Below are 25,905 nucleotides of genomic sequence, written 5' to 3'. Positions count from 1 at the left end.
CTTACCCGATTAAACGGAGTACCCGATTAACAGAAGAACACGTCTCATTCACAATTGACACACACAATGTGTATGTACATGTACTAACGAGAGCTGCATGGTTAGAGACCTGCAACATAAATGTTCTCATCATTTTTTTTGTGCGTGTCTGTGCTTATGTAGAAATCGAAAGGAAGGTTGTGATTGAATCACAATATCACATTCATCTGCTTTGTACTTATATTGTCCGTGGTCTAAGGTATGGTGCATTAACTCCTAAAGTCCTTTATTCTTTGACAGACTCCAGACAGGGTCACGCCCATTATGATAGCTGCAGAGTGTGGACACATAGAATGTGTGCGTCTAATGATATCCAAAGGAGCCAACTGTGAAACCTACAATGCCGACGGTTGGACGGCTCTTCACTATGCAGCGGCCAGGTAAAGTTAGACGCCATTAAAAAAAAGAAAACAATAAAGGCTTTTGTTAACACGTTAGAAATAATCACAAGTCCTTACTTCTCTATAATTTTGAAACCCCTTCTGACCTTTAAAGTAAACAGAACAGTTGAAACCTTGCAAGAATGAACTGGGTTATATTGTAACGATTTAGCAGGAGACATTATGGTTTTCACATTGAAGAAAACCTCTATGTGAATATATATATTTTAACTTTACCCCGTTCCATATTTCACTTTTCCCCGAAGGTCCGTGCCAAAATGGAATTTTCATTCTCTTTTTAACTTTATATGATGTGTTAAAATTGATCATTTTTGTTTTGAAAAAAAAAAATCTGCTGTCATTTGTCAGTAGTAATCCTGAGGTGCAATTACAAACCAAAATATGTCTTGGTTTGCTCTTCCTGTATACCTGCTTCGGCTGGGCATTTTTTTTTTTTTTTTTTTTTTGGGGGGGGGGGGGCGGGTCCACTTTGCCTCTGGTTCCGCTACATATATGTAATAGTATTCATGGGACTATGTTAACTAGTATGTGTGTCTGTGTCCTTATAAAGGAATCAGCTGGATGTCGTCCAGTTGTTGTTGGAGACTCATGTTCCCGTCGACATACCGACCAGAAAGGAACAATACACGCCCCTACACCTAGCGGCCCAGCACGGTCATGAGCGCATCTTACGCGTTCTTGCGGAAAGCTCGGCGGATCTGAACAAACAGGTAAGTCTGCTTCCAAACGAAACGTTTCACGAGCCTTCGTATGCCTCACCATGATATACTAACGCTAGTTGAGAAGATCGTTAATTTTCATTTTCTTACTTTTGACGTTCTTGAGCGTGACAAAAGATCGTTTATTTTATTTGATCCCGTTTGATTATACTACGATCACATAAATTTAAGTTTGTTTTCTGCATAATGACAAAGATAAAAAATCAAGTTCTTAAAGTAAAGCTTCATATGCCTGCGAGTCTTAAACACGCATGTAAGATTAAACCCTTATGGGTCAATATCCAAGCGTTGATTTCTCATGACTTTGTTGATGTGTTAGGACTTTTCATTTATCCGCCTATAGATGAGTGATACGCTCGATTCCTAATCAGGCAACCTGTCGGATCAAAAAGTGTGAATAGAATGCAAAACGAATAGGCTATCATAGGTTGAGAAGATTGTTAATTTTAATTTTCTTATTTCTGACGTTGCACTTGAATCCATGTCTGGAGATCTAATTTAGACTCTAGGAGGACGACATTCATCTCCCCCCCCCCCCCCCCCCCTCAAAAAAAAAAAAAAGGTTACAGAAAATGATAAAAGTATTGAAGAAACAAGTGTAGCTACATCCTCTCAATGTTAAAAAGTTCAGAACACTCGATGCATGTTTGAGAGAGCGTATGAATAAAAACCATGAGAGAGACCAGTGCTGATATCATGTCTATCGTAATCACGACGAACTGTAAAAGTACGCGCGACGACTCATTATTGTTTTGCGACAATTTCTCATTATATCGCAGACTAAACTTGGTCTGACCGCGCTCCGGATTGCTGCGGAAAACAGACGTGAGGAGGCTGTTCGGTTTTTGGCGGGAACCGAGGCTAAGCATGACATCAGAGACAAAGAAGGGTGGAATCTACTCCATTACCTAGCATTTAGGTTTGTTTTCATTCAAAATCAATGTGAATAAAGACAAAAAGTGTGACTTCTTTCCTGTCTACCACTCATGCAAATCTGAAGTCTACAGAGTTTCGAGTGTGCTATGATTAATTGTCACTCTGTCTACACAAAATGTATTTGTTAGATCGCAAGTACTAATCTACAGTTTAACATGTCGGAAAAGGAACCAGTGGGAAGTTAACCTGTCATTTACTGCTTTCCGGGCGGCGACACTAAGGCCCTATAGTTGGCGGCAGTGACGCGCTGAACTTGGAATAAATACCTAGATTCTGAAATTCCGACATTGTTATAACGGTCTAAGGCAGACAGGACTTATTGAATTAATGAAAGCAAGAGAATATCACTGCAGAGAGGTAAACAGGTTAGAAAATGAACCGGATGTTCCTTTTCCGATATCTTTACTAAAAAGTATAGATTAGCAGTTGCGATCTTACAAATACATTTGTACAAAGGGTTGCAATTGTTAAAAAAAAAGAAAAATCCGTTATAACACATCTTCACCCCAGTGCACCGATATCCTCTTCTTTTCAAGGTTTCTAATACTTCGCAGTATGTAGCCTTTGCTGTCAATCTATAACATGAGACATATTCTGATAGACATTCAGTAATGTGTACTGCACTTATCGATTTCATTCCAACAAAGACAATTGTATGGTCAGTCCTGCTAAAAATTCTTTCAAGAGTTTGACCTTTATCAAAAGAAAAGATCTATAGATGTGATTGAATGAATAGGTTAATGAAAACAGATGTCTGTTGCTACTATATTATAACAAAAAGTCAAAGTACACATGCAAACAAGGACATGCTGCATAAAAAAGGTCTTTCATGCAGTTGACTACAGATTGTATCATTCCGTATGTTGAGATCTTAATTTCTCTCTCTCTCTCTCTCTCTCTCTCTCTCTCTTTCTTCATCTAAAAAAAACAACATTAGGTCTTGTAAAAAGCTTTACCACCAAAATACGTCTTACGAAATAACAGGCCTTAAAGTTTTGTTCGTTCAATCTATTTTTTCAGACTTACCGAAACAATGGTACATTGATGGAATGACTTATCATAATAATATTTGTTACATTGCAGAAATATGGCGCCTATTGTGCAATATCTCCTCAAGATGAGAAAGGCAAAAGTGAATGCTCCCAACAATGAGGGCGTCACACCTCTCCACCTCACAGCGCAAGAAGGACATCGTGACGTCATGGAAATTCTCCTGAACGCTGGCGCTGATCCTGACATCCAGGTAAGAATTTGCATAAGACTGTGTTGTAGCGCACGTAAAAATTACATCATGTACATTACTTAAAGATTAATGAGCTATTTGTAACAGACACAATCATAACAAAAAGAAAAAGAAAAAACTAAACCAAACAAGAACAATCGAATCTTGTAAAGCAATAATTGACGTTACTGCAATAGGAAATGTGAAATACTTTCAAGTCACGTGTGCATGCGTGAGCTACAGCTACCATGCGCTGTTCCATTACCTATTCAGTTTGGCGGGAACTGTCCATCGCATCAGTAGTCTTGTCTTTGGACTCTACACAGACATTCAAAGGACACACTCCTGTAATGCAGGCATGCTGGGCGGGTCATCTCGAATGTGTGAAACTTCTACACAGCAAGGGTGCAGAGCTTGGTGAAACGGACAGCAACGGCTGCACGCCACTCCATTTCGCAACAGTCAGGTGGGCTACAGGGCGAACGTGTGGAAAGAAAATACCTGTCACTTCCATCTTCATTATAGCAGTTCACACTTATGCAATGATAAATGTCACGTTTTTGATCTGTGGTTGGCTGGGGGCAAATCATCGGACCGTTTATTGCGGGGGTTAGCTATCATACAGCATTTCAATATTGTAGTTTACTTCATAAGGATCGAAGCTAATAGCAAGCTGCTTCCATTGAAGATTATCTGTTACCTGGAATCCAGTTACCAGGCGTTGCTAGTTTGGTATGTCGGGCAAGAATCCAGTTGTCGTTTTTCCCCCTCAGGAAAAAAAAAAAAATAGGTGTGTAGATGGGGTGTATTTTGGTATTCGGAAACCGTTGGTGAATGCATACACAATTACATTATAAGCCCACCGAGTCCATTAATCTGTTGCTATATGAAATATTACATTTCCATCCCTAATATCTGGCCTGCAATCGACGGTTGTTGCTTTGTCGGGCAAATCTCAAGCGACCTATGTGGTTGTTAGAAGGGTGTGTAAAACATGTCAGAATAGCAAGCAAATTTGCCTGTGTATACAGTCATCTAAAAGACTGCGCGCACTGCTCTACTCAAACAGGAGTCTCCTTTATCACCTCTGACCAATACAGACATATGCATGTAGAGGGAAAGAGATAGTCTTTTATTAGGATTTCGAAGACCACTGTGACCCGTGCTGTCACGATAATGCGGTGTTTTACTTGTAGCTTGTAGCTCATCTCTTGGCATATTTTTGGCATTTGGGTATTGATCATCTATCATTGCGATATCAAGTACATTCCATTCGATTCTAGCACCGTAAGATAATGACGACGATGAAAATGACGATTCATTCATTCATTCACTCCGTAATTCATGTATTTAGCATGATTTAAAACAATACAAATCATGAAAATTTAACATTTACCATAAACTAACTTTTAATGATTGTAACCGTTATCATTGTGATTATTATCATAAAAGAAAAGGAATAATGACATCAGACGTTAAGGCCGACAAACGTTTCATTGTTTACAGTAACTGTAATGTTGTAAGGTTTTATTTGATCGTGAAACGTTAAGACATTAAGATTAAGTTGGATTTATATGCCTACAAACATTATTTCTACATTTCGCCTCCCATAGGAAACAACTGAATATTGTGAAATACCTGCTGGATAGTGGCGTAGATGTTAACGCCGCCCAATGTGAAGGGTACACTGCCCTGCACTTTGCAGCCGATAGGGAAGACGAAGACATTATCGAGACGCTCCTGAAACATCCTTCTACAGACATGAACAGAACGGTAAGTAGAATAACTATTACCGCACTTTGGCAAAGTCGGTTACAAAACTGTAAACCATTCATCGGGAATCCCAATAACATTAATCAATAGATAGTGAACACGCATTAGATTCATAATGAAGAAATCTTAGGTTCTCGAAAGTAATATTTCTGGAAATTCATTGTGTGTCGGTAAATAAGGAAATCACACAGAAAAATGAGGAAATATCTCTCACATATTTGGAAAGTTTATAATGGAAATAAATGGCGCATATCGTCTTTGACGACTAGTAAAGAAACGGAGGTGTATTTGTGTGTGTGTGTGTGTGTGTGTGTGTGTGTGTGTGTGTGTGTGTTGAGGCCATTCGGAGCCTCGTCTGGTGTACTAGTATTGTTATTCTGCATATTTATTATTATTTAATGCGTTTCTCCTGTTGTAGAACCAAGACGGATTGACAGCATTCCAAATAGCGCAACGGAAACAGCAGCACCGCGAGGAATACGAGGATGAGCGCGTCGTTGACGACGAAATGGAAGCTGAGACGAAGGAAGTGATAGCAACTGATAACATTCGCCTTACCAATGACGAAAACAGAGACATTACACTTCATCCAGTAGACACTACCGGAGATATACAGAAGGATTCCGAAAATGATATCGTAGAGTATGCCCCTTTTTAAAAATATGTTCTTTGTATATGATATATGATATAATGATATATTACGTTTCATAAAAATGTGCATATTTTATATTAAACGTGTATGCCTAAAACTAATATAGATCGATCCCTTTATGACGGAGAGCGATTAATACATCCTGCTTAACTGAAAGTGAAATTTGGCATATCAAAATGTTTTATGTTGCATTACAACATAAAAGTAACTTAATTGAATATGTCAAGCTGCTGTCGGGTGTGAGATTTGTCTTTAGAATTTTAACATAATTCAGAAATAGATAATGACGGTTGTATTTTGACAGTTCATAAATAGGAAGAAGAAATGAACATAAATCCCCAAATAACGTGCATTAATCATACTCATATTCATTGTTGTTTATTGTCACTGGCGGGCAGCTTTCTCGCTGGCGCTATGCTGCTGGAGACGCACGCCGAGCCATCGGACGCCGCTGACGCCGGCAATGCGACGGACGCCGGCAATGCGACGGACGACGTGGCTATGACGACGCAGGAGAAAAGAGCGGTAGTCGGTAATGACGTACTGAATGACGACCAGGTTGGAATCAACATGGAGGTCAATGAGCGCGTCGAGGAGAATGATGAACCTTCAACGATGGAAGGAATGGAAATTCAACACGACCACGACGGAGAGACTGCTGAGATTAACGATAACATGTGAGTATAGTTGTCGGTTTTCTATCGTGACTCAAACAATTGCTTGTTGAATGTTGCAACAAAAAAAAAAACCGAACAAATCTGTTTTTAACTTGCATATCGAGGGAATTTTTTAAACATTTTGTCTATCGTGACTCATACTCTTGTATATGAATGTTTACGAAAAAACATAATCCTTGCTCTAATTTGCATATCAAGGCAAACAGTGCTATTTGATCTAAATTTCAATATTTTTTCTCCATCTTCAGCACACAAGATTTCGAATGATGTTCATCGACAACACATGTTGATATTGTTACCGTATTTCATTTAAGATATTTTTCCCTGACAAGTATCATCGAATTTTTATTCTGTCTACTCATTTCATTCACTTATATGTGACCGTGCATCACAAAACGAAAAAAAAAAGTCGCACCCCTTGATTTTGTGTGAGGACTAAAAAAAAAAAGTGAAATGGGTCAACCGAGTCAATCTTGAGCTCTCCTTCTTCTACATTGTTCTTTAGTTTGGGATCATGGAAAGTGTGTTTTCAGCAGTTTTTCTACAACCCTTTGAATTCCTTTGCACACGCTTCACTTTCAAGTCTAATAACTTTTGAAAGGATAATGCTACCGCTTTGAAATTTGACAGTAATCATGTACAGAATGTGTTCAAAGAATATGTCTAATTTCAGCTTAATTTCATAATTCCTTCATTGTTGTTGCTCCAGTGGTGTACATCCTGTGTTTTGTCTCTTTCATCGCACAGCCAGCACGGCTTCTTAAAGATTAAGCACTTGAATAGACCCTGTACTTCAGAGCCTCTTTTCTCAGTTCACACTTTTCGAGAGTGTGTGTATTTTTCCCCAGTATTTAGGTAGGTTAGAGGAGTCCATCTGAATTGAGTTATACGTCATTTTAAAGCTAGAGTCTGGTCTTTCAGAATCTGCTCTTAACTAAAAACCCATATCTGGCGACTTTTTGTTGCTTTTGTGATGCAGGGTCGCATATATTTATTCATCTGAATATATTTATTATTATTATTATTATAATTATTATTATTATCATTATTATTATTATTATTATTATTATTATATTATTATTGTTATTATTACTATTATTATTATTATTATTATTATTATCATTATCATTAAGCTTGTGCTTCCTATAATGATAGCTGCTTGTTGACAAAGAGCATTTGATTTTCGTTTCTTCCGTCCACGAAGAATGATATTCAGTTCTCTGGTGACATAGCTGTCCATTGTTCGTCGGCGCATCTTAGCATTTATGGCGAAGAGGAGTTTGTTGTCTTTCGAAAAGTTGGTTGTGTTTCCTGCTGTTTTTTTTTATCATTATTCTAAGCGAAGTATTTTACTAGGCTACTTCACCTTGTATATTATTGTTTCATGTATAGGTATATTGCGAGTCACGACAATACGAATCTAGGTTCTCTCGATGTACCTCTTTATGAGGAGAAAACAGAACAAGAATTCGAGGAGGCGTCTGAAAAAGATGGTGTGAAGATTGACGTCGATGTCATTGATCAGGGCGGAATTCCTGATGTCACCCACGAACTCGATGCCAGCAATATCCTTGTAACAACCTCGACTGAAGAAAATGCGGAAACAGAACCGCATCTAACGGAAGAAATAGCAGGATATCCTCCCGATTCGTGAGCACATGTTTTTTGTCTCTTTCATAAGAAACGATGGAACCTTAGCACATTTTCAGAGTTCTCTGTTTATCTTACCCGAATTCATATGAAAAAAAGACAAAAACAAAACACACACGCACATACGCACAAACATTATGTGTTTACCCATTTCTTAAAATTGATATTAAAAAAGCATTCACACACACACACACACACATACGCACACGCACACACACACATTATGTTTAACCGTTTCGTCTAATCATTTTAATATTTATTTAAACGTCAGATTTTTAACAAGTACACCAACTTTGGAAAGGCCTCCAAAGCCCCCACGAGACTTTCGGGAGGAATCCGCCGTGGATGACGAGGTGGTAGTAGCTGGTGACGAGAAAGCAGTCGATGTCGATGATGACAACGTAGTCATCGAGGAGGCGGCAGCGTACGGTCATGCGGAAGAGACACTCAATATCGACATCAATGCCCGATATACTGCAATAGCGGGAACTCCGGCCAAGACTGTCTTTGATGCAGAGCGACCTACCATTGAAGACACCATGGGGAACTCCAACGAAGTGTAAGTAAATGACGTAAGAAGCCGCTCCGTCTTTCGGTTGACTTTGAACACAATTAGGTTCAAGGAAATTAACGGGAGAAAACGGTGAGATTTTTTTCCAGCATTGAACATGTTGAATATAAAAAATAGGAGAGTAAAACGTAAGTTCATCTTTATGGACATGAGTATTGAGTGAATGCAGAAAGATCAGTAGAAAACATCATAATTAAGAAGATTGACCAAGAGCATAAGACTCTCCTTTATTTTTTTTTTCACATTTACAGCATATACAGTTAAAAAAGACGAAATATAACATAGTTCACAATACAATTCACAAAGGGATGACATAGGTCATTATACAATAAACTATAGTACCAAGTCAGACCTTTGAAAAAGTCAGACTTAAAAAAAGAAGAACAAGAACAAAAGGGGAGAAGTGAAGTAAAGTGAAAGAAAAAGGTGTCCCGTAAAAGCCTCAAGGGCTTGCAGTCATGGGATCACCTGACTATAAGGAGTTGGAAAACACGAAAATAGCAGAAAATGCAACGCAGTGTTGAGAAAATTAGACAAATAGTTCTGAACTAATTCAGTTCAATTCAATTCAGTTTTTATTTTTCCATTCAGCAAGGAGTGAAACAAAATATGATGTAATATAAAGCATACGTAAAACAATCAAATTGTTTGATTAATATTTCAATCAAGGAAAAAGGAAATACAAAGAAATACAATGATCAGTAAAAGTTTGCAGAACACTGCAAAAGATTGGATTTTTTTTCTTTTTTTACATTTATTTGGAGTCACTGCTGGATGAGAAGACTCATAGAGTTTGTGATGTCACTTGCGTAGAACGATATAATGAATATATAAAGACAGTTAAAACAACATCCTTTAAAAAAACTACACATTCCTTCAACTCGTTACTGACATATGTTAAGGAGAATATTATTCCTCCCTGCCTTCTGATAGAGGCAAGTCAAATGCTCCTTTTATCATGCGAGAAAAGTAAAGGGTTAGTCGGGGAAATCTTAGATCAGCATGGTGCTTTTGTGTCTACAATGATAAGGGTAAAACAATATGGATTATCTGTTATTCAAAATCACATGACGTTTGGCCATATTACTTTCATGTTTATTACTTTTCTCTCCTCAGACAACTGCAAAATGAAACTTCCTCAAACGAAACCTCGAAAACTTCAAGAAGTGATGAACCACATTACGATGAAAGACACGAACCATGCGTGGATAGCGACGACGACAGGACGAACGACAGTTTCGATGACAACCGTGGGCACTTTGAGGATACCTTGAACGACTATGGAGAACAGAGAGGAGCTATCAACATCGATGCCCGTTTTGCCAAAATTGCACGTTTGCCCGGCCAAAGAAGGCAAAAACAAGAGGATGGTTCGGAACCCGGCATCGCAGACGATTTCTTCGAAACGTAAGCCGGAAAACTTCAATTAGCTTTTATACCCGGAGTGAGGACACTGGTATACATCGCAGTAAACACTATGAAAGTGTATGAGACAACTTATTTGAAATATGCATTAGAAATCGTCAGATTAAATGGCATCATCAGTTTTCAAGTAAAAAAAAAAACACAACTAAAAGAAACAAAAATGACTAAAGTGCATGGTACTACCTGATCGCATTGTGTCCGATGTTGTTTGAAAATCAGCCTTTAGAAATAGATTGCGGTTGAAAGCGACTTCTGTGTGCCGCATGGATTCCCTTTGCACACAGATCTTCGTGTGAAATTTGTGCACATTTAGACACACTAGAACAGAAGGGGTTAGGTACAAAAATAATGGCGAGTCCATAAGTGACCAGAACAAGAATGCTTACTTTTACCGAAGATAAAAATGTTTGGATGAAACGTTTCACTGTTTACGAGTGTCATGGTGTTATTACGATCATTATTATCATTTTGTGCTATGATAGTGATCACGTAATTTTCAAAATTTTTATATGCTTTAGCGTTTCTTCATACATTTGAATATTCCTTTATCCAGGGCTCCACACTAACTTTCATTTTTGGTGGCCCAAAGGCAAACATCCGACCTTTTTTGGTGGCCCGATCAGGCCGCCAAATTCTTCATTTCTGAAATTTTGGTGGCCCGACGTGCGTTTTTGGTGGCCCCGGGCCACCGGGCCACCGTTAGTGTCGAGCCCTGCTGTATCATTCGGATTGAACCCCCAAATAGCAAAACCGTATCTCAGTGTATTAACTATTAACATTGAGGTTGGTATTCATACATTCATATACACTCAAGCATAATAATAGTTGTATGATACACTTATTCCTGCATTATTTTCATTTAATTTCATTTCAATTTATTTTCATATTTCTCACATATATCACAATATAAAGTAAATTGATACGAAATCTATACAGAACATAATTCAAAATAGAACTTCACCGGAATGTTCAAAAATTTGTCTTGGTATACACAAGGTCTGTATACATGCGAGTTAAACTGAGATCATAATGCGAAAAATATGATGGGGCCTGCGCAAAAGCAAGCTTGTATAGAGCCGCAGGTCCCGTGGTAAAATCAGATTAGGGGAAGCATAAGTACAGATATTTTTAGACCATACTATAACTGGGGGATCCGATTAAAACGAACAAGATCAAATCAAATGTTGCTAAATAAAATACAGAATAAAATACAGAAAGGTCACATGTTGCAACTATAACCTACTACAAGTAAAGACATTGAGAGAACAACGACTGAGATTGTACGTAACAGTTCAGCATATATACATAAATGGAAGGTGGGCTAAAAGAATTTTGTCGTGAATATAAAATATACACACAAGGACAATGGAGCTCAGGAGTCAAATTCCAGCGGGGTCCTAAACCATGCAGGCCGTGTGACCATGGTAACAGACAGCTGCCACGCGCAAGAATTCCAACAATCGAGTGTAACAATAAGTGCTCAGAGAGCGCAACAGGCAGACTGATCGAAAAATGATAATGTACATGGTTAGGATCCCGTCGGACTACTACTAGACAAATAAATAAGATAGACAAGGGAGAAAATACTGAGCAACAAGTACTATACAATATGCATGCCGTAGCTGCTCAAAAGATATTGTTTTAATTTTCGTTTGAATGAGGTTAAAGTGGTGCAGCTTGTAAGTTCCGTAGGGAGTTCATTCCATTACTTAGGTCCAATGAACATGATACGCATAACGTTGGCGGGTTGGATAATCATGAACTGTATAGTTTCTTGTGAACATTTTTGAAAATGCATCTGGTAATTAGCCAGTTGAGAATTGAAACATAAACAGGCAAATGATTCCTCCAGTATTGAAAAAAAAATAACGATAGAGTCACTTAGGGTCTACTCAATGTGGTTGTTCATAGACTACTTTGAACACCCCCCCCCCCAAAAAAAAAAGGGAAAAAAACTAATTTGTGAGCGGTTCTCCGTATACTCATTAACATAATTCTCTCTCTAGATTTATATTATTCTAATAAAGAGCAACATGGGGAAATTGAGATTCAATCAACTTCGGTTGTCAATATCTGTCTGACCACATTTTGAAACGAATTAAAAATTGTTAATGATTTGGCCACACTATCGATTGATAATAAATGTACTGAAATCTCTTCTGAATCCACACACTACAATTCATTTTTTTTAAAGAATTCTTTGTGTCCACGAATAAAAAAGGAAATACCCTTTTACAACAGAGGACGGATGAAAATTATTTCCTTACTCCTTTTCCCTCGAAGGTTTCCCACCGGTATGGTGGCTGAAGTCAGACCACCAAAACCTCCTCGGGGCAAGTCGGTGGATGAGGATGTGAACGATGTCCCGATTGACGTCGAACGTGAGACGATGGAAGTTGACAGTGAGAGTGAATGTACATGTAACTTGGGCGAGGGAGTCAACGATGGGATGGGAGATCAAGGAAAGAGACGGGAAATCTCCGACAATGCTGACTCTCATCATGAAATGGCAAGAACCCAAGAAGAGTGCATCGCCGATACGAAGGAGGAGCAGCGTAAAGAGGCAATCGGTGGTACAGATGCAACGTAAGTACATCACAAGCATATCGTGTGATCATAACATGTTTCTACAAGTGGGCATTGTAACGGTATTACAGACAAGGTTATCAACAATGATGATAACCCTTAGTTCAGTTATTAAGAAAGTTTCGTAGACTACGCGAGTGCACGAGCGGTCCACGGCGTACGAGCACTGCTTATTGGAAGACCTCTCATTGTCTCAGAACTAATGTAACAAGCTTGGTTTTAAACTATGTGCATTGTTACAATCGCATCCAGAGTAGGAGGTATAACCTATTCTCACTTTGGTTTACAGTAGTCATCTTTCTGTCCAGCTGTTCAGAATTCATTGTACCTACCTATTTCCTTCACAGGTTTACCACACCTATTGCCATGTCGCAAACGCAGCCCCCTCCACCTGTTATCACCCAAGAGGTATTCATTGATGAGGTGCACGTTGAAGAGGTGGATGACTTTCAAACGTTGGACAACAGCGTCGGCGTCGACACCGCCGATGACCGGGATAACGCGTCGCTGCTGTCGCCCTCCTTCCATGCCCGCGATCGGAAGAGACATTCAGAGGCCGTCAGCGACGAAGGCTATGAACAGGAGTGGAATGCCATCGATGCTCTTTTGAGTAAGAGCCTGTCAGATCTGACTGACGCTGGGTACGTCAGAGTTGCTCAGCTGCGTGTTCAAAGTACCTCCTCAATCCCCTCTTCCGATTCTCCTTGACCAGCCAACAGGCATTCTCTTTTGTTTTCTCCTTTCTTTCCTTTCCTTCTATATTGCCTTCGTTCCTTTTATACCCCACAGTCACTTAACATTGCTGTGTTTCTCCTGTTCTGTTCCGTCCTGTTTTGAATCTATTTTGTTGTTAAGCATTTGCAATCAATTCAATTCAATTCACTTCATTTCAATACTCAATTGAGTACTCTCATAAATTTCTTGAGTGGTACACATTATGCTTTTAGTGAACCTCTTAGAATAAATCTGAGAGGTTCACTAAAAGCATACTAAAAGCATATTACTAAAAGCATACATATTTTTGACTGTGAAAGGAGTCAATGATAGTTAACAACTAACAAGACTAAAGATAAAACATGCTTGCCCGCAAAGTACAAATTCATGTGGGTTTTTTTTTCTTCAAATTTATATTTTGGAGAGAAATTTCTTTCTCTCAAAAACATAAGTTTGTACTTTGCAGACACTCATGTTTTATCTTCAGTTGTTAACTATCATTGATTTCTTTCATAGTAAAAAATAATATGCCTAAATTGTAATTGTCAATTGTAATTATTTTATGTTGTGTTTTGTTGAAAAAAAAAAGAATGAAAATAGAATGAATCGAATTGAAATGAATTCAAAATTACGTCTGCAGCTGGGGAACAGGGAAAAAAGTAGGTGCGAAAGGCAAGTATGTTTGAATACCTCAGAAGACTGGTATGTGAATTTCGATTGTAATCAGCACCTGAACAACAAGTTCAACCTTCGCCGCAAAAGGGACTGCGAAACGTTTTATGTAATAGAGCGGAAGATATGGGGTACCGCGGGCAACGCCTACCACACCCCAAGGGGTATTATGTTGGTTGAGCCTCCTGGAAATTCTGGGCGTTATTATGTTTATCTTATTTTTCAAATCTATTAATTTTTCTGATATACATATTATTCTTAAGATGACAACATTTGGTATCGCCGCTTGTCATTAAGTATTTATTAAATTCTCATTTTCATTGAGCCAATCTATTTTTCACTACGAATGTCGTAAAATCTTTACCTGCGGTTGTATGGCTTTGTGTAAGTCTTTGACTTTTTTTTCTGCAATGCTTAGGGATTTTGGAATGATTTTGTTGGTATTATTATTATGAAAAAATGGGGACCTATCATACACGGGGGCCCTTTGGAGTTATAAAGCCAGTCTTTTGACAAACCGACACATTTTGCTCCTGCGGCAGTTGCTCCGGTTTTATTTTCTCCAAAGACTTTGGGTTAGGGTTAGGGTTGTGATAGGGTTTAGGTTTAGTTTGATGTGAAGATTAGGATTAGGGTTAGGGTTATGTGTGTGGGTATAGTTTCTATGCTTGGTTTTATAGCCTGCAGATACTTCATGAGCGTAAAAAGTTGTCGCAAGAGCAAATGTCATGGTACCAGTCAAATCATTCATATGAGTTTGGGTGTGTATCATGTTTGTTTGTTTGTTTGTTTGTTTGTTTGTTTGTTTGTTTGTTTGTTTCTCTCATAGGTGTGATTCCGAAAAGAGTCCCCAAAACGCATCTGTTTCGTCGGAACAGCCTGGAGACACGATGGATGACTTGGCAGAAACGTCATTCTTTTCTACTGTAACCAAAGATCTGACACGAATTCCAACGGAACTGGAAAGTGTAGAACTATAGAGGGCAGCATACATACAACGCGATGGATTTGTCGTTGGTTGGATTATGACGCCTTGAAATCGCCGTGAACTTTCGTCGACTGTGGATGATAATATAGCAGACTGGATGTTACAGCTTCTACCAACTTTTGGCTTTCATTCACTCTAATGGACTTTTTCAAGCCAGGATTTTAGCTGAACACGCCCTCAACAAAAGACACAATATTGGATGGAATAATGCAACAATCTTATCTTTTAAAAGGATTTATATATATTTTTTTTTTGGGGGGGGGCGAGAAAACTAAAAGGGCCCATTTGGATTGCAAGAATTCAACATTCGACAGGGACTAAGGCTACAATTATTTGTCTGTGATCTTCGATTCAACGATCAGAAAACAAGCGAGAGCACAGAGAAATGGTGTAATCACTTGGTTTGAGATTTTTAAAGTGTAGAAGCCGTATCCTCCAGCTACACCTTGAAGTTGTTCCTTTTACCTAAACGTATGTAAACATGAAAAGGAATGCGTGACTACTGCGCATAATCATAAATAACAATGTGCATACGTATTTTCTGCCCAGAGGTCTATATAGATAAGAATGTGGAATCCACATTGTTAAATTCCATGTGTTTGTTTCCATTTTTGTTTGTTTGTCTTGTGTGGTAGGGGACATTGTCCTTGTTTATGCTAGACCTTATCTCATTTCTGTATTAAATACTTACAGTATGAAGACTATCACCCAACGTAGTCTTATGGATTATTAACTAACCCACCTACTTTTTTTATCAAATTGCCATTTCTCATAAAGAATATATCTTACTTTCCTTTTAAAATGTAGGGGAAATGGAGTACACAGAAAGTCATGCTGCCAAGATGGAGTCAGTTGGGTACTGCTTTGAATGTTGATGATATTATTGTTTTTGAGATGCTGCTGGATAAAATTGTGCCTTTTAAGAGGGGCCATTGATTTCTTACTCTACAGATTTTGTTTTCTTTATACTTGATTACGTTTAACGTTACTCAAGAAGGCCAGAACGAGTAACGTATGGAAATCAGCTGTAATGATATATATATACATATATATATATATATATATATATATATATATATATATATATATATCTATCTAGCGCCCCCTTTAATAAAGTAAAGTGCATTGCTCCTTCAAACGTAATACAGTAGAGCAAGAATTCGTTTTCTACTCGCTTTGGATATCAACTTCAACATGGAAATATCTTCGTCTCTGCTTATACTTTGTGATACATGTTACCGATAACTTGATAAAATACTAGTACTTGTATGTGATGACAGTCAAGTGGCTTTGAGCATGGCTTAGGAATATGTGCGTCTTTCCTTTTTCGTTTTAGTCACTCTAAACGATTTTATCATGCAGAATTACATTTTCACGTTAACTGAGTTGTAGCCTTACCTACATTCTCGGCAAGTTCTTTGTTAAAGGGATCGTATAGTTTTGGTTGAGACCTAATTTCAGGTTTCTAACATTTTTTTTTTGTGAGATAATGAGAAACCTCATATAAAAATAAATGAAAGAGCATGTAATTCTATGAGGAATTCAACGTTTATTTGATGAAAATTGGTTTTGAAATGGCAGAGATATAAAAAAAAGAGCGATTCTAATAAAGTGTGGGACCCACACTTTATTACGATCGCTTTGTTTTACTTTGTTTGGGATGTTTCAGTCATTCCAAACTCGATTTCAATCAAACAAACTTTGAAGTCCTCATAAAGTGGTATGCTCTGTACTGTATAATAAGTGTTTTCTTGGTATCTTGCAAAAAGTTAAAAGCCCATTTCTCATCTCCACTAATACTGTACCATCCCTTTAATGTCGAAATTTTCTCGGAATTAAAGTTCTTCATGTTAAGAAAGGAACTCATGCAGATATCTGCTCTTTTTTCTATTTTTCCCTCGAAACCTCAGAAACACCGTACACATGCATCTTACACGTCGGTGAAAGACATTATCTCTTTATATTTGTTACAGTACCTGTGTATAGAAACCCTGTTCTTTCCACACAGAAGTGACTTATTTATGATATGGATTTCCATCTATCAAATACGAAATCAAAATTTGTGCAAGAGTTTTACCGAAGTGTGTCTTTTAATTAATAAGGCGAACCTGTTTATAAGGACGCCGATACGAGATTTAATGTAACGACGTTTGCTCGTTAGTGTATATTTTTATTCCTTCGCATATCTATGGCACAGCTCGTTGATATAGCGAGCTGCTCTAATAATTTATACAATAAATATATATGTATAATTAAACAGATGTGTACGTATTGAATTGTTTTATATTTTGTAACGTCATTGTAATATCATAACACCAAACCAAACCATAACCTGCGCGATTCTAAAGATACTCTTGCTCTACAAATCCCATCATGAACAACAACAACAACAACAACAACAAAAGAAGAAAATGACCCGAGCATTGGCCTGTGTGAAGCATTCAAACCGGGGATTGATTCATATATCACTGGAAATTATGGAATCCCTAACTGCAGCATTGTTCAAATTGAACTCTACACACATATCTTCATTCGATTGTTCGCTATTGTTTAAGCTAATCAGGAGCTTTTAATTGTAACATGGAACGATACATAGCTTGTGCGCGTTATTCTTCTTATTGTTAGCATTAGCATACCATTTGATTTTTTTTTGAGGCTGTTCTTATGGTTGTTTTTTTCGGTGTTTTGGTAATAAAAAACATACATATATGTTTAAATACCAAGAAAACTAGATATAAAGAACACTGATGATAATGAGGTATCGGATATCACAAGTAGATATCCGAGGTCACGATTTCCTCCAACACAATCCGATATACTACACTTCACATTCAGGTCATAACAAAATAACCGTAACAATGAATTGAGTATCGTGATCACTTACAGTGAACTCCCGTTATAACGAAGTCCTTGGGATCGGCAGTTTTCTTTCGTTATATCGAAATTTCGGTATAATCGAACAAACACACAATAAGAAGACATAACAGAGTGGGTAATGTTGCGACCTGAATTTTTACTTCGTTGTAACCGGAATTTCGTTATAGCCGTGTTCGTTATAACGGAAGTGCACTGTACATGTATTGCCATTCCCACGTTACTGCGATCATGGTGACCATGGTAATCTGTGAAGATCTCACAACCTGCGATAAAGGCGATATGATCTATCGTGATACATCAACGCCGGGGCTCATGATATGATCTCATGCGATCGCGGTATAAATTGGGTTTATGATTGAATTTCTTGAGTCAGATATCATTGTGTTGTCATGTATTGATTAGAGTTGAAGTCATGTGGTATGTGTTGATGATGTTTGTGTGTGTTATAAAGAAGAATTCAAGGCTATTTAATCTATAAGAACACTCTTAAAGGGATATTCTAGATGGTTTTCATAATTTACATCATGTAGTAAACAAATCAACAACTCCATGTATAGATTTGTGGAATGTATTGTGGATCTTGAGCAGAGAGAAAATACTTTGAAAAACCTTAAATTACACTGAACAAGGATAATGACATAGGAGGATCACATATTTCAGAAATGTAGTAGTGTAATTCCATTACAATACCGCTTGCTTGCGAGTTCACCTGTGTATAATCTATGCATGCCTTCTTCTTTTGTTCTTGATCCCCAACTCATGCATTCTCATGGTGACCCTGCCATGTCATCATCCTTGTTCATTGCAATTTGTCGAAAATATTCTTATTCTTCATCCCAATTATCATAAATTCTGAAATTCTGTCGTCAGTATAACTAATCTATAGTTGTTCAAATGTAAAAAGTTGAAAATAATCCGGAGGTCTCCTACAAGAAGTATATATCTCCAAGAACACTCTTAAGAATACGATTACTGGTTACATACAGAGCAAGACCAACAAAATACATGTGAGCATGAATTGAGTCAACAGTGAACATCCAGAAAAGGCAGATTTATTTCAATAATTTCAGTAACGCGCACGGTTTATTTACAGTTTTCATTTCATGAAAAAAAAAATCTGTTCTACAGTCAATACTGTGCTGTTTCTTTTTTTATGACTCCATTATAAGATTACTGATAGTTTGTATATTGCGAATGAGACACCCTTGTACAGCAGACGTATTAATAGCTTGAGATGAGTTTGTCATTTCCAATTAATACATCACCAAGTTTTAAATCGCGAAATGCACAATAATTATCAATTTGATGAAATGATAACCAACGAGCTCATTAGCCATGTACTCTTCGAATCGGTCGGTAGCTCGGTCTGCAGCTGCAAAAATTCATAAAAAGCGTTTTGGGCTCCATTAACACATTCTTTTATTTTAATTTGATGCTACTTATATACTTCTGTATTTGATTGTTGGAGCATCCGTAGTTTTCAACTGAGGTCTAAAATGCATCTATACAATGAAAACTCAGTATAACGAGATCTTTGGGACCAAGACAATTTGTTCTTAATATCAGATATTTTGTTATATCAGTAGTCAATAAACAATACAAAACAAAAAATAAAATAAAGTCATTTGGACCGGATAAATTAGTTTGTTATATCAGGTACTTTGACATATCAGATCTCTTATATCGAGTTTTCACTGTACTTTCGTATCTTGTAACCGTCAACGAATTTATGTATAACAAAACACTTTGAAACAATTATAGTCATAATGATAAACGTTGAAGAATGCTGCTGACATTCAATTTGATTGACACCCCAGTGCCCATCGTCTCGGTTTACAATAGAAAATAGGGAAATGTGCGTGTGTCATACAACATGGGGTGCTCAAAACAGTCATGTAATGTCACTCCCCGTTATGAAAAAGCCTTTTATGCGACGCCGCTGTTTTAACTAGGGATAAAGGCATACAAAGCAGCATCGGGGAGTCTGGTCGTTCACTCATCATGAGTAAATACATTGACAATGCCTTCTCTTACCGTAACATACAAATGAGATTTCAATCCCAATGCATTCCTTTAGTACAGGACTCCTACATAACGTTGTAAAAGTTACACGTGATTTTGCAGTTTTCTACATGCTTTCACAAATTTCTTTTCATTTTTCTTCATAAAACAGATTGTTTCACAATAACTTGCGACAACTATCTCATTAAAAGTTGAAGGCTTAAAACCGCAACTAATAATCATACGTGTACCAATTGTCATTTTACGACCATGTCTTCAAGTAATGTAGGAATGAGAAGGAATGTTGAATCTGTCAGATTATATGAAATACCCGGTAGCGTAGAGATTCAGATGTGGCCCAATATCAAAGCCAGTTCATAGTTAGCTCGCGGACACATTGATACAAATGACCTTCCTTTTTTTCTCAGTTGGTTAGGCACTTCACTCGTTTTCAAAGCAGCATGATGCGTAAGCATGCCCATAATTTAAGGAAATCACGTTCAAGCAAAGGATGAACTTGCTCAGAGCAGCTGAAATGTTCTTTCCTCCAGACATTAAATTCATTGTTTTGTCTCGAGTGCATAAAAACAAAACCTTTTTTCTACAAACATTGCTAAATACCAAGCTTGCTGTCAGGTGGATGTGCTGGTAAGCACCATTTACAAGGGTACATGAATAATCATTGAATTAGGGATGCTTATCTCAGTGAATTCAAAAACAAACATGCCTGATTGTACCAATGACCTTTTTCTGCTCATCCGCAATGTGGAACTGTAAACTGGCTTATTCATTCCCTGTCCACCAGGATAAATTCGAAAGCCACGAATAGCATGCACCGGACAGCGAATTATGTGCATCGAAGAGTACTCTCATCGACAACGGTCAACTCCAGTCAAGATTCTTCGGATGTGTTAGCACACCAGAGACATATGACAGAGCTGTACACAATCTGTTACGGGGATTCTCCAATCTGAGTCGGGCCAGTGATTCTTCCCGCTCCAATGAATCTTAACGCCATAGGTTTTTGAAACCAATCTAGACTTTATTTCAATCAGTTGTTTTCCTGAAAGCCCTCCGGCCTTTACTCTATTCTCATTTCCTCGCATCTTTCCATCTTACTGATCACCCCTTCCTCTCTCTATCTCTCTAGTAAGTATTCTATGTATCTATATCTCTGTATATCTCTACTTGTAATGAATTTGTTTGAAAGGCATATACTCTCCTCCCAAGGGTTTCCTTCAAGCAACTGCTGGCTTTCTGCGCCAGTTCCAGATTTGCTATATCGTAAATGTAGTGTAACTACTTATTATCAGTGGACCCCCCCTGAAGACTACAGGATTGAAAAGACGTTCCATATGCATTTCTCTTTTTTTTATAACTTCTCATTTCCCCTCAATATTTACAACTTGAGAGACATAGACAAGCCAACATAATTGGACTGATTAATGATTTTTTTTTTTTAATGCGGGTAGATTAATGATAACAAAAGTATACAGCTTCTGGTAGACGTAATTCGACAGATGTCGATTTTTCATTAGAGTGGCATTCCCATGCACGAATGTCACAAATGTCGATTGTTCATTAGAGTGACATTCCAATGCACGAATTTATTGCACGCTGACAATCTTGATTCCATGGCAATATATGGCAAGCCGCTTCAGTCTCATACAGTATTCTTGTGAAGGGTTTTCATTAATCCTCTAAACTATTTTTGCAAAATGCCCACCTGCTTTACTACCAGTTGACACTGATTCTGAATCGTTGGCGTTTTCATCCGGCTCATCCAGCGTTTGTCCCGGGAAGCTATTCCGAATCTGAACCAAAATGCTGTCCAGCTTTTCAGTCCTTTGAATGGTTTCGACCGTCTCGTATCCAGCGCATGTTGAGGGCACCTTCCCTCGACATGGTGCTGCCCCCTCTGACATGCTCCTGGTGAAGGGAGTCGAAGACGATTTTTCGCTCTTTCGAAGAGAATTTGGAGGAGATCCGGAAGTTGTTTCAGAATTACTGAGAGATTTCTTTTGAAGACTCTGTCCATGATCCAAACTCTTCGATTTTTGCACTTTGGCGTAGACAGGAATCTTCGCGGACTTCTTTGGCTCGGCCGAAAGGACCCTGCTCGGCCGCATCAGTCTATCGTAGTCGGAGTCTGAAGATTCCTGCACAGCACTTCGAGGACGTCTGCTTCCTCGATGGAGTACTGTATACGGCTGAATGTCTCCATTAGTCATGTCCAGTCGTTCCGGGATGCTATGTAACCTTTCCCTCTTCGGGAAGTTTGTCTCAACTAGGTTATATTCCCCATTCTCTACTGGCCCCGCGCTGGATCCCCTACGGATACTGATCTCTGCATAGTCGCCGCTTCCTGCGCTACCTAAGGATAACCGACGATCTTGGTCAGTGGATTCCTCGGGGCTGTTGGGAATTTGTGGTAACTTCTCGTTCTTTACTGACGTCGACAATGAAGCCTTTTTGTTTCGCCCTGACCACGGCCAACGAGAGCTAAATCCGCGTTTGGATTTAACCTCATTCTTCCCTTGTACTGAGTCTAAAGCACGCCCTTCTTTGCGTGCCTCGCTTACGTCATCGGGTCGTCCAGGGGTGGATAAGGTTCTAGGAAGCGTTCGCACAGGGAGAGGCGGCGCATTTCGACTTCGATCACGCGCCTTGGACATGGAAGCGGACCTATCGAATGATGGATTTCTGCAAATGCCGACATCAGCCTCATCGCGTCCAGTCATCCCTTTGAAGACAAAGCGACCCCTCTGTGAAACAACATCCGTGACAGCATACGCACTAGCAGATGAATCAGAAGGGTTGCGTTCGTGATGTTCCTCCGTGCCCTGACCTTCGTTCTGCCTTGGCCATCTGTCGAACTCGAGTGTGCGATTCGTTGGTCTTGCGTACTCGTTGGGCGTACAGGGGACTGCAATGGTAGACGCAGATTCCTCGTTAGAATCGCCTTTCGCGATTTCTTCTTTGAGAAATGCACTATCGACGTACTCTTCTTCCCCATCCGGGTCGAGTACTGCGTAGTACTTGTCCGTAGAAACGGCATTATCATCCGTGCAGAAGTTGTGAATGGGGTCATTACGTTCATTAAGCTCATTTGTTTCATGGTAATTGGCCGTTTCGGAATATAACCCGCTTGCCGGAATGGCATTCATTTCAAATTTAGCGCTTGTCCCACTCCCCTTGCCCTCATGCGCACTCTCCGTACCTTTTCCATCACCATTGCTCTTTCTCTTCCGGACGAAAAGCACTACCGCCCGTCCAACTGCACAGATGAGCAGCGCCGCAGCAATCGCATACCCAACAATCGATATGGACAGATGTTTCGACCCGTTACCGTTGTTTGTAATCTCAGCGATGGGCTGCTGGCTGAGATTATGCTGACCGGACCAAACGGTGGTAGCGTATATGGCACTACCATCAATGATCTTGGTATCTTTAGGAATGTCGGTGGTTTCCTCAGTTGGAAAATTGGTGGGAGAAGATCCTTCAATGCCAGGGAAGATATCGTCGGCATCCAAAATCTTGATCTGCGAGAAACCAATGCCTAGGAAAGCTCCGTCCAGTGACGATACAACACACGAAATAGTTGAGTTGTCATCGTTTCGATCAATCATGAGATTCAGCACGGACATGTCCGTGCCGTTGGGAATGATTTGCGAGTTCTGGTACCAGTGAAACATCAATTGAGAGGGCCTGGAGTTGATTGGCACACATAGGAATCCTACTCGCTCTCCTGTAAGCACGTTGGCAACTACTGGATCAATTACAACTCCGTTTTTGATATCCAGGGGTGTGAGGCTGCACCCGGGATGGGCAGGTCGAGCTGGACCTACGCGAAACTCCGGCAAAATTTCACAGACAAATTTCGTGTCGACGTCTTCCCACAAGAGTTTTCTATTGTGTTCGCATGGTGACCCCGGACAGGTAACAAGTTCTGTGCTTGGGGCGTTTGAAGGTTGACGCTTCCATACTAATTTTCGACTAGGAGACCCAGCCGGTGATGCGCAAGTTAGGCGGATCACTGCGCCGATCTGTGTCACATAGGGTGAGGAGAGGACACCCATCGAACACGCCGGGAGTGGATCGGGGATAGCAGTATTGACCGGATGGCGGGGACGCAAGATGAGGCTTGCTCTTCTAGAATCGTGCGCCACTTTGTCCGATGTGATTACAGTGCAGACATACTGTCCCTGATCGACCATGGATATATTCTTGATGCGCAGATTGTATTCCCCATGGTTTGCATCGCCAGTAATAGACAGCCGACGGGTTCTGTCGCCATGGTAACTAGCATATTTCTTTACGTCTCTGTCTAACGAAAGGGGAACAAGCGATCCGTCGGCTACAAAGCGCCAATAAACGTTAAAATCATCCCGAATGTCCGTCACCGTACATCGAAAAAGTGCAAGTCCCCCCTGTATCACCTCAATATCACGTGGTTCTTCGAGAAAGTACTGTGCTGTCACCTGTGCTACGAACGACGCCAGGATAACAAAGACGCAAGTTCGGCGATTGTGAGTACTTTCCGCCATTTTCACACTTTGAAAAATCGGACTTAGAAGTGTCTTTACGCAGTGATTGGTCAAAAGGTTTTGTTCAAGACTTTCTCTCGTCAGCCATCTCAGAACTTTCAACACGAATGGCGCGCGTTGTGATTAATTGTTCAAAATGCAGTCCAAGTCGTACGACAATGGCAACTTCTCAGTGGTAGTTAAAGGCAGAGCCAATTGAAGATGACACAGGTAGGATTTGCCCAGTCATAGGATTCTCCCTATCTCCCGGCTGAACACACGCTGTAAACACAACATCCGCTACCTGCAGAAAACACAAAAGACAACAGAGACTTATTGATATTATCTATTCCACTAATAAACAATTGGGACACAAAGATTTTAAAGCATTAAACGAAAGATGAACATGATTATATTAGCAAGTGCTGCAATTTTTGTAGGCACACTTGTCTTGATTAAGTTCAGTGTCATATTAGATCTTCTTGTCCTTTACAGGAAATGATATGCAATCAATCACGATTGGATCGCAGTATGTCAACTTTGAAAACACGCAACCTGTTAGTTTGAATATTTCTCTGTTTCTAAGCAGAGATATAGAAAGAAAAAATATTTCACATCAATGTTTCTTGAGAGGTCAGTTATAAAAAGAAGTACGATTCAAAACGAAGCAACAGCGGTGTGATAAATAACCAAGAAATTATGATTCTGCGACGTGTGCATATCATCCACTAAAAGTTTCGTTTGAAAGTGTCAGAATCTGGATCTTTACCATATAAGAGTCATTTTCAGTCGTACGTAGGTTGGAAATCGACTAGGTTTGTTCCCTTTCTGCATTCTAGGTGACTGAAACCAAATCAATCAACTAAGTCACCTCTTATTTGTCATAGCATACAAGTCACATTGAATATAGCAACACCATTTCGTGATGTCGTATTAATGGAGTTACTAAAAAACGTTGAATAGCACTTAAGCACTGCTAAACCTCATTCAAACTTGCACGCCATTTTAAGAAGACAATCCAGGACATATGAAATGGTCGCATTTCCTGAAAGATTCAAGATAAATGAAAGACAAACATTCATAATGCTCAGAGCATGTTACTAAAAGAAGAAGAAGAAAAAAAATCGCCAACTTAATGATGACACGATAATGTAGAAAAAAAGGCAGCGCATTAAATCCTACTGTTCTACCAGGGAGGTGGAAGGCCGCACTACCTCAATGGTTCTCCCTATAAAGTTCAAATCTGCATCAAGTATCATGGTTTCACAATAATCTGACCAAAGTAATAAATTCATGGAATTGTTTGTTTCAATGTTTTGCTATAGGCTACCTGTACAGTAATTACACACATTAGGCAATTTTATGGTATAATGCATAACTTCCAAAGTTTTAGTACCATTAGTGTATGACAATTCACGAAATTGTCGTTTTCATGCAAGCAGTAAATATACCCCCCTCACTTTTTGCAATCTAATA

At 39.0% G+C, this 25,905-nt stretch overlaps 1 protein-coding gene across 1 annotated transcript; it reads right to left on the bottom strand.

Moving 5' to 3' along the window:
* Nucleotides 1–21,588: 21,588 nt before the first annotated feature.
* LOC139734115 (uncharacterized) lies at nucleotides 21,589–24,450 on the bottom strand. The gene has a single exon (XM_071644935.1). The coding sequence runs from the start codon at nucleotides 24,448–24,450 to the stop codon at nucleotides 21,604–21,606; it is 2,847 nt and encodes a 948-aa protein (XP_071501036.1). The 3' UTR covers nucleotides 21,589–21,603.
* Between the last annotated feature and the right edge of the window lie 1,455 nt (nucleotides 24,451–25,905).

This window comes from Diadema antillarum, unplaced genomic scaffold, assembly GCF_040938485.1.
Source record: "Diadema antillarum isolate AM-2024a unplaced genomic scaffold, OU_Dant_1.0 scf00000025, whole genome shotgun sequence".
Classification (NCBI taxonomy): domain Eukaryota; kingdom Metazoa; phylum Echinodermata; class Echinoidea; order Diadematoida; family Diadematidae; genus Diadema; species Diadema antillarum.
The sequence above is the reverse complement of the archived record's forward strand: the minus strand, read 5'-3'. Positions and strand labels throughout refer to the sequence as shown.

What these genes read in the sequence shown, in the direction of transcription:
- LOC139734115 (XM_071644935.1), bottom strand. Translation starts at nt 24,450, where the DNA reads ATGGCGGAAAGTACTCACAATCGCCGAACTTGCGTCTTTGTTATCCTG.